At 44.6% G+C, this 9,714-nt stretch overlaps 1 protein-coding gene across 3 annotated transcripts in view; it reads right to left on the bottom strand.

Moving 5' to 3' along the window:
- Positions 1-233: 233 nt before the first annotated feature.
- Positions 234-9,714, bottom strand: part of LOC114349828 (acetyl-CoA carboxylase) — a 66,008-nt gene continuing 56,527 nt past the window's right edge. For all 3 annotated transcript variants that reach the window (XM_028300431.1, XM_028300502.1, XM_028300572.1), the window contains 10 exons: positions 9,003-9,139; positions 7,901-7,987; positions 6,960-7,042; positions 5,824-5,933; positions 5,379-5,507; positions 4,578-4,760; positions 3,969-4,108; positions 2,233-2,443; positions 1,025-1,117; positions 234-395 (listed from right to left, as the gene is read on the bottom strand). In XM_028300431.1, coding sequence (XP_028156232.1) covers positions 234-395; positions 1,025-1,117; positions 2,233-2,443; positions 3,969-4,108; positions 4,578-4,760; positions 5,379-5,507; positions 5,824-5,933; positions 6,960-7,042; positions 7,901-7,987; positions 9,003-9,139 — 1,335 coding nt within the window. The remainder of the gene's footprint in view (positions 396-1,024; positions 1,118-2,232; positions 2,444-3,968; positions 4,109-4,577; positions 4,761-5,378; positions 5,508-5,823; positions 5,934-6,959; positions 7,043-7,900; positions 7,988-9,002; positions 9,140-9,714) is intronic.

Here is a 9,714-nt window from a genome sequence, read left to right as displayed (position 1 = left end):
ATCTTGACAAACATCTTTGCAAATATCTGTTCTTCATACCTTTGCCTTACACTGTATATGAAATTTGACAAATATCTTTGCAAAGATCTGTTCTTCATACCTTTGCCTTGCGCAGTATATGAAACTCGACAAAGATCTTTGCAAACATCTGGACAAACATTTGGAAAATGTTTGCTGCTCTCACCTTTTGATCACCATCGATGATTTGTTGTATAGACACATAAGGTGCATACTCACTTGACAAGCGCCATAAAGGTGATCCTTCGTACTCGCTTCTGGTGTAATTCGTGTCTATGGGCGCGACAGAAGTTTCCGAAACGTCTCGCTATGACGCTGTCGTCGCTTTCACCGCTGTCTCTGACTCCGACCATGATGATGTGAATTGGTTCTAAAGGCTGGGGGATAAGGTTGGTTTTAGTAATTTGCTTATTTATATTGAGTATGAAAAAAAACATCGTTTTAGTGGAAATTTTTACTCGACTGCGCTGATAGAGGGTTATGTTTTCAAGGTCTGTAGCATAAGGGTTTGATGCATTTTAACTTGAGAGACGTTAGAATCGTCTCAAAAATTTAAGATATGAAAGGCTGAAGGTGATATGTCGCATTTCGGATTTTTCGCTGTTCTTTGCTTGAACGACATCATAAAGGTAGCAGGAAGGCGCTGGACGCAGGCCGCTACCAACCGGGCAACATGGAAAGCATTGGGGGAGGCCTATGTTCAGCAGTGGACGTCCTATGGCTGAGATGATGATGATGATCCTTGAAAAAGGTATGTATGTATATTATACAAACAGTTTCTGGTACCTTTGTGAGGTCGTTGGTTCACCTAGCCCGACGGATTAGCAAGCTGAAGTGGCAGTGGGCAGGGCACGTTGTACTCAGAACTGACATCCGATGGGACAAGGTTTGGAGGTCATATACCGGAAAGCGCAGCGTAGAGCGTCCACCCACAAGGTGGACCGACGACCTCAATATTTTGCAAGAAAAAATCTTATTTTATTTCATTCTACGATCGCGGACTTACCACGTCTTCAGCGTCCGGCATTTTGGCGTAGTCTCCAACGTTGATGCTGGTGCTATCGCGGCTCTCGCTGCCTTCTTGCAGGGCTTGGAGGTCCTGGAACAAAGATGATGTTGTAGCATAGGTTTATACAGGAACTAGCTGTGCAAAAGGCGATGACAGCTCGCGAAATGAGATGACAGCTCGCGAAAGGCGATACGGTGTTGATAAGATAAGATAATCATTTATTGTCTTTTCTGTGTAAGTACATTGGTTGTTACAAATAATACATGCATGTAAAAGTAAAAGTAAAAAATGTTTTATTTTACAAACAGAGCGACATCACATTTACATATTATATTACAAAAAGAAGAAACATTGTGCCCTACTGTCAAATAGGGGCCCGCTCAGCATTAATCGGGGCATGCCGTGGGCACTGGGCATGCCTCGACACCAATTTTCAGCGGGTCCCTTGACGTTGTTGCGCCCTACCGCCGAAGGAGAAGCACTCCGTAAAGTACCTGTCCGTCGGCGGGAACACGCATGTCAAGGTATCAACAGAATCGTCCATTTCGGACGTACAATATTTGGTAGGATAAATTATTAGTACGTTAATTGGATTTAATATCATTTACATGTCAATTTTACAGTTGTTTACTTGTCATTAAAATATTAATTGATTTCGGACGTATAATAGTCATCAGAATATTGCACGAACTGGTCGAACGAATCAAACGCAGCCAGAGCTCCAGTTCTATGATGACATTTCCTCATGGCTGCTGTGCAGAGTTCCGCTGGGATGGTCTTTTGGAGAGGAGAGTGGGGAAAGGGGAAGGGGAGACTTTAGAGGGGAGAGTTTAGAGGAGGGGAGAGTGGGGAGAAGGGGAAACAGGAGACGGGGGAAAGGAACAGTGTGCGAAAGGGGAGAGTGGGGAGAAGGGGAGAGGGGAGAGTGGGGAGTGGGTGAGGTGAAGGGAAGAGGGGAAATAGGAGACGGGGGAGAGGGACAGTGTGGGAAAGGGGAGAGTGGGGAGAAAGGAATAGTGAGGAGAAGGGGAGAGTGGGGAGTGGGTGAGGTGAAGGGAAGAGGGGAAATAGGAGACGGGGGAGAGGGACAGTGTGGGAAAGGGGAGAGTGGGGAGAAAGGAATAGTGAGGAGAAGGGGAGAGTGGGGAGAAGGGGAAGTCGTGGAAAGGGGAGAATGAAGAAAAGAGTAGGTTGATATAACTCACCTCGCGCCTAACTGAAGCAGTACTGGCAAAATCGTGCACCAAGTCCAACAACTCATCAGAATATTGCACGAACTGGTCGAAGGAGTCAAACGCAGCCAGCGCTCCAGTTCTATGATGACATTTCCTCATGGCTGCTGTGCAGAGTTCCGCTGGAATGCCTTCTTGGTCTTGCGCTGCTGAGAGCTCAATCTCAGATTGGCTGATGGGGATCCTGGAGGGAAGAGAAGTCAAAATATTAGTTGCAAAACATTTATAATCTAACCTACTTATTGTAATATTATCCAGCCGGGCTAGGAAGCGCGCCATGATAAAATCTTATCGATGATTTAGACATATGTAAATAAAATACCGCGATAAATGTTTATCATGACACAGCACTTCACTCATTCTATTTCTATTTATGAAAATTCAGTTTCGGGACACGCGTGTGAGTCGGTTGGTTACGTTTTTTTTTACTAGCGGTGCCCTTCGTGTCATGGCATATCAGAAACCAGGCTCCCCTGAAAAAGAATCAATGGCCGTCGCCAGTTAAGTGCGCGTCACCATATACTGTCCATGTTGTTGTATGAGTCGCCGTCGCGTCGTGTGGCCTTAGTCTGTCACTAGTTTCGTCACAGACTAAGGCCACGCTACTAGCTGGCAGTAGACGCGAGCAATAAGGATAGGTAGCTTGGGGTCATTGGACGAAATTCTACGTGCTCGGCGACCGGACTTTAGCTGGCAGTAGACGAATGGTGATGGAGAAAGCGCGAGATCGTGCCCTGTCGCTTCTTGACCGTTAGTAGGATATCATAAGCTGTAAAGATGATGGTAAAGATAATGATGATGATGATGATGATGATGATGATGATGATGATGATGATGATGATGATGGTCCTCACCTGTTGGGGTGGCCAGTAGGCAGCACGAACTGGAAGTGCACGACTCCCAGCTCTCCCGACAGCGCGAGGTGCTGCAAGCACTGTATCTAATACGACGTGTAAGCGCGGCGGACGTACACCTCTAACACCCGTATGCGATGCTTAAAAGAACCAGCATTCGAACGCACAGCGTTGATTAAGCTCTGTGATTGGTTCGTGGGTTACTCTGTGCGTCCACGCGCTGTGAGATCTCATAGTAATGTTTGTGAAAAGCAGGGTAGGTGTTGCAAACACTGTATCTCGTACGAGGTGTATGCTCAGCGGACGGGCCGCGTTGCATACTAAGCTAAGTCCGGTCGCCGAGTAGATAGAATTTCGTCCAATGACCCCAAGCTACCCATCCTTATCGCTCACGCGCAATTATATTGCTATCGCGCTCGCACACTCACTGCGGGCGCGCGTCGTACAGTCGCGACAGCAATATAATTACGCGCGAGCGATAAGGATGGGCAGCTTGGGGTCATTGGACGACATTCTATGTGCTCGGCGACCGGACTTTCATCGGACCGCCATCGCTCGGCCGTCGCTAGTTACGTCGCAGACTACGGCCGCGTTGCATACTGGCTGTCAGTAGAGAACATGTGATGGAAAAAGCGAGAGATCGTGCCCTGTCACTTCTTGACCGTCAGTGGGATACCAACCATAAACTGCGGGACAAACTTGACCTTCACTGGCTGGGTTATTCGGTCAAGCTGTAGATCCTGGCTACACAGGAGTTGCAGCGATGGGACAAGAGGTGGGAATAGTCCCGTTCTGGGCCGTCATTGGGATACCATAAGCTGTAAAGATGATGATGATGATGATGATGGTCCTCACCTGTTAGGGTGGCCAGTAGGCAGCACGAACTGGAAGTGTACAACTCCCAGCTCTCCCGACAGCGCGAGGTGCTGCAAGCACTGTATCTCATACGACGTGTAAGCGCGCCGGACGTACACTTCTAACGCCGCGTTGCATACCTGTCGACAAAATCAGTCCGGTCAGTACCAGTCAGTCAGTCAGTGGCGGAAAGTGACTGACTCACTCATCACGAAATCTCAGAAACTACTAAACTAACGCCTTCAAACTTGTTTGGCAGGTAGGTTCCTCATAGGGTGAAGACATCCGCTAAAAACGGTTTCACTAAACTCCATCCCTAAGGGAGTAAAACGGGGTCCACGCGTTAAGTCGCTGGCTGCCGCTAGTAGCTGTATAAGGGTGATAAAAGGAGACACATTTGCCACAAAACTTTGTTGCTTTTGACTGGTGAAAGACGTCGCGTGGATGTTAAATAACTTAAAGCTGTATAAGAGTCGCCTTTACAGCTGTTTTACCACTACTCCTGTCCTGTCCAGCTTTATTTACTTTTTATCACAGTTACAGTTCCTATTCTTTCTCACAACGGCGAAATTCTTAAATATCTAATAGAATATCTTTTAAAATACTTACAGCTGCATTAGTATGGTAGAAGAAGTCGTGGAGTATATCGAATATCGACGTCTCGGACAGTATAAGTTTCTGAAGGTTCTCGGGATGGAAATCATGTCCATACATGTCGACGGCGGAAAGGAATATAGATTCCATCTGATTGTGGCGAAGTTCGTAGGCCGGCTGGTGGGCTGCTATGAGGACCTGGAAGAAAGCATCATCATCATAATCTTCTTCGTCCAAAGCTAATTCTGTAACTTATTTGGAAGGGCCTTTGAGTTTAAATTGATATGTGTATATGTATAATGTGATAAGACGATGAATTATCTTAATAATTGAAATTCGATTGATTTATTAATAAGAAAGTGAAGTGAGCTTCACGCGGAATCCACAGAGGAGCTGGCTATCTTACCGCCAACTGCCGGAACACGACAATGCTGTTAACATTACTGTTATGGCGGTAGTCTTAGGTAAGATGATGGTATAGCCAAGTGGACTCAGAACAGGCCTTACCATCAACCAAATCGAGCAAAAAATATTACCCCCACTGAGAATCGACCCCGGGAAGAGCTCTGGATCTGATAGAAGTGGTCTAAACCATAGAGACTCAATTATAATTATCTATAGTTAGATAGATAGAAAATATTTATTTGTCTCAAAACAGGTTTCATTTACAGTTTATCACAGATATAATATATAAGTCGTAAGAGACAAAAAGGTCTTTGGCTCATCTATCACGTATAATAATTTTATTACTGGTTCGTAGAAGTATTGCTTCTGGACACACCACCCCTTAAAATTATCCCAAGATTTGTACTATACCTGTCTCGCTCTAAGCGCCACTCGGCTGTGCTCGGCGCGGTGCAGTGACGTCAGTTCGTTGAGGGTCGCTGCCAGTTCATCGGTCAGACCAGGCTCGTTAGACCACAAGTGGTCGATAAGCAGGGTCACCTGAAAATAATAGGTTAAGTTAGTAAATACCAATATTAGTAGTCCCGTTAACTCCTCGTGGTAAGCTAATATGCTTGTGTTACGAGTACTTACGAGTGGGTTCAAAACAATAGTCCAGTGGTGGGGTTCGAAGTTCGAACTAATGTTTTATAGTAGGACAACATTGAATTGTCCCAAATATGACATTGACAGGGGGCGCCACCGTCAATACCTAACGGATCGCTGGTTCCGATTTTTTCCATGTTGAAAACTATATAGTTGAACGATGGTGGCGCTGAAATCGCGATGAAATAGTGACAGTGACAATAGGACTTACCAATAGATTCTTCTTCGGCACCTGGTTGTGCGAGAATATGATGTTGGCTACGGTCTGCATATCGTCCTTGTAGCGGTCCCTCAGAGCCACCACGCATTTGTCGTATGCACCTGTTGGATACATTAATACATTATGAGTTCAACCAAAAGGCACCCACTGCTAAAGCCTGGTCCGTGAGCACGTAGAATTTTGTCCAATGACCCCAAGCTACCCATCCTTATCGCTCGCGCGTAATTATATTGCTGTCGCGACTGTGCGACGCGCGCCCGCAGTGAGTGTGCGAGCGAGACAGCAACATAATTACGCGCGAACGATAAGGATGGGTAGCTTGGGGTCATTGGACAAAATTCTACGGACCAGGCTTTAGACAATTGCCTTTCGCAAGGATTTGCACAATGCGAACGCCCGGTTCGTTCGTTCCATTCAGTCAAAAGGCGTCCAGTCCACTGCTGGACAAAGGCCTCCCCCAAGGATTTTTACCGGTCTTGCGCTGCAAGCATCCAGGTGCTTCCCGCGACCTTCACTAGATCGTCGGTCCACCAAGTGGGGAGTAGCCTAGTAGTAGGTACAAGATTTTCGGCCCGTGGTCGTCACTCGAGAACTATTCTGCCCGAATGATTATCGATCATCTCTTACATTACTTTACCGGACGTTGTAGAAATCCTTCGGGAGGCCTTTCCCAACGTCATTTGGCAGAAATGAACGATCTTCACTTTGCAATCAAAGATAGTTTTACTTCAATCATAGATACAATGATATTTGGCTTGGTAAGATACAAAAATCGCTTGTTCCCAACCAGTCACACCAAAAAGTGTAACACTGTTACTCGATTGGACATTTATTTACTGTATGTTCCTAACGGTTCACACACTAAGTCTTACGTTTAATGTAAAAAAAAAAAACAAAAACAGAACAGCTTCCTGACAGAAAATATAGGTTACAGTGTTACCAGTTGCGAAAATGGGAAAACAAATATTCTCCTCACGAGTAATGGTGTGACTTGATGGGTATTTCTATACAAACGAGCAACAATGTTACTTGTTTCGTTGTAACAGATTGGGAACAAGCGGTTCTATTGACACGGTCTACGATCATAAACTTGTAATGATGATGATGTATAAGGTGACATCACTTACCGAGCTGGAAATGGCTCTCCACCTGATAGTATAGCTTGAGTAGATCATGGACGGCTGCCTTCATACGTCCACGGATGCCGTTTCTGAACAAAAAGGCATGGTGTTAAAGTATCATTAATTAAAGCCCGGTCGCCGAGGACGTAGAATTTCGTCCATTGACCCCAAGCTAAGCTGTCAAGCTCGCACAATAACTGCGGCTGCTCGTCGCACAGTCGCGACAGCAACATAATTACGCGCGAGTGATAAGGATGGGTAGCTTGGGGTCATTGGATGAAATTCTGCGTGCTGAGCGACCGGACTTTGGCTACAGGCATAGCGTATAATCGGCATTTGACACCACCAATCAATTGACGCACTTTTTAAAACTGTCAAAACGAGATTCTCCCATACATTTTGTATGGCAATATAAGCAAGTGACGTCACTATTTTGTCAACTCAATTAAACTAAATACTTTTTCCAATTACAATGCAACCAAAAATCTTAATTTACAAGTCATTTAAAATTAATTAAGTTTTTAAGATGAATTTGATCAAATCCGTGCGTCATTATTGTAGTGTACGTGTGCACACATGGATCATTTAGCGTGTACCGATAACACTCAAACATTAGCGGAAGAATGGTGGGGCGCGTCTTCGTGGATGAAACGATCTACAGGGTGTTAGGTAAATGGGTATATGAGCCGACACTAGCCCATGTTAACACGGGCATATAAATGGTATGATGAAGTCAGAAATTTGATATCATCATTTTAATTTTTTTTAATTTTCATACAAAATAAATTTTATAAAATCCGATTTGTATGAAAATTAAAATAATTAAAATCAAGATATTGATTTTCTGACTTCACCATACCATTTATATGCCCATGTTAACATGGGCTAGTGTCGGCTCATATACCCATTTACCTAACATCCTGTATACCATCTTTAATATGACGTACCTGTATCTCTGCACTAAGACCACCAGTGCTTGTGTGCTCATGAAGAATACGTCTCTGTCTTGCCTCTTAGCTAGAGAGGCGGCGTGACTGAAACAAAAAATATGATTAACCTCGACTCGCGTACTAAGTTCCCAAGTGTGACTAACGCAGTGTAAAATCACTGCAGTGCAGTGCTGCAGTGTAGTTTTTGGGACATTGCTTGAATTTAGAAACTTTCTCGAGTGACCGGACCGAAAAGCATATTGTAGGCAGACTTCCCACTCAGTGGACCGATGATTGTGGGCAATGCAACCTGGTGGTTGTGGTGATCCATCACTTTCCATCAGGAGAAATGCAAGCTAAAAGCTTCCCTATTTCGGTTAAAATAAGGTCCTTTACTGGACAAGCTAATTCAAACTAAATGTTCACCTTTTTGTAAAGCAAATAAATTCACTCTCTCATCAGGAAATCTCAGAAACTACAAGTGTTAGGAGTCTGAAATTTTGCATGGGGGTTTCTTTTAGAACGTAGGTGCTCACTAAGACGGGATTTTGAAAAATTCAACCAGTAAGCTGGTAAAACGGGATCCACGCGTACGAAGTCGCGGACGGCCGCTAGTTCCTTTTTTTTTTTTTTGAAATGTCAAACCCTTTTTTTTACCACTAAGGCGAGGCTAAAAAGTACACTCACTGGTCAATAACGCTAGCAATCTGCTGGCTCGGAAACTGTGCTAGCACGGACGTGATGTTTCTTTCGTATAGCGCCATTAGTTTGCGCACTTTCTTGCATTCAACTCATACCCTACTGAACTAGGAAGAAATTGTACCCCAGTCTTGGTCCTTCGAGCCGGATCTACGAAACCCCAAATCTACAGAATTCTGAGGTACCTTTGGTCTACGAAATCTCGGATAAAGGATATTCTGATCTACGGAACCCCGCTTTAGGAACTCCAACTACGGATCCCGGACCGTAAGGACCCCTACGTAGCACACTACTGAGGTGACATTAAGCTGTCACGGTATATTAGATCAACATTCTATAGGTTTGGTGGTTTCCTTATTTTTCTTTTAAATTGTCAAAACCTTTTTTTTACCACTGCGGTGAAGCTAAAAAGTACACTCACTGGTCAATAACGCTAGCAATTTGCTGGCTCGGGAATTGAGCCAGCACGGACGTGATGTTTCTCTCGTATAGCGCCATCAGTTTGCGCACTTTCTTCTCCACAGCGATGGGGATTCGGCCGGAAGTCGATGATAGAACCTGGAGAAAGAGAGGGTAGAATATAAGAAAGAGACAAAACGATGTTTATAAGTAATAGGACAGTTGATACAACCTCTCGTTCCCACAATTGCAACTCCTGTACAGTCAGGATCTACAGTTTGGCCTCCAATGGAACCCGACAAGTAAGGGCCAAGTAAGGGATCAGATAATAGGACGAGTTAGAAATAATAATTTATAGTTGACCTTACTATAGGTCTAGCGCTTAATTGAGTCAGTGCCTGAGGTATGGCAGCGGCACGGGAGGGTGTTTTTGTGACGTCAAACATCAGCGAGACTTCAGCTCGCCTGAGTTAATGCATTTTTTGCCACGTTGAACAATGCTGAAGTGTCCCATATATGACACTTACAGGAGGCTGCTATCGATATTGGGTTATTACTTCCGATTTTTACCATGTTGGACAACAGAAGTGTCGATATACCATACGACTTTTACAGGAAGGCGCTACTATCGATACTAAGGCTGGGTTGCACCATCTTACTTTAACTTTGACAAACGTCAAAAATCTGTCAAATACCATATAAAAATCATCGGTTATCGTCAAAGTTAGGTGGTG

The sequence above is a fragment of the Ostrinia furnacalis genome, unplaced genomic scaffold (genome assembly GCF_004193835.3).
Source record: "Ostrinia furnacalis isolate ACB-3 unplaced genomic scaffold, ASM419383v2 OfSCF0038, whole genome shotgun sequence".
Taxonomy (NCBI): domain Eukaryota; kingdom Metazoa; phylum Arthropoda; class Insecta; order Lepidoptera; family Crambidae; genus Ostrinia; species Ostrinia furnacalis.
This window is presented reverse-complemented; position numbering and strand designations above follow the sequence as displayed.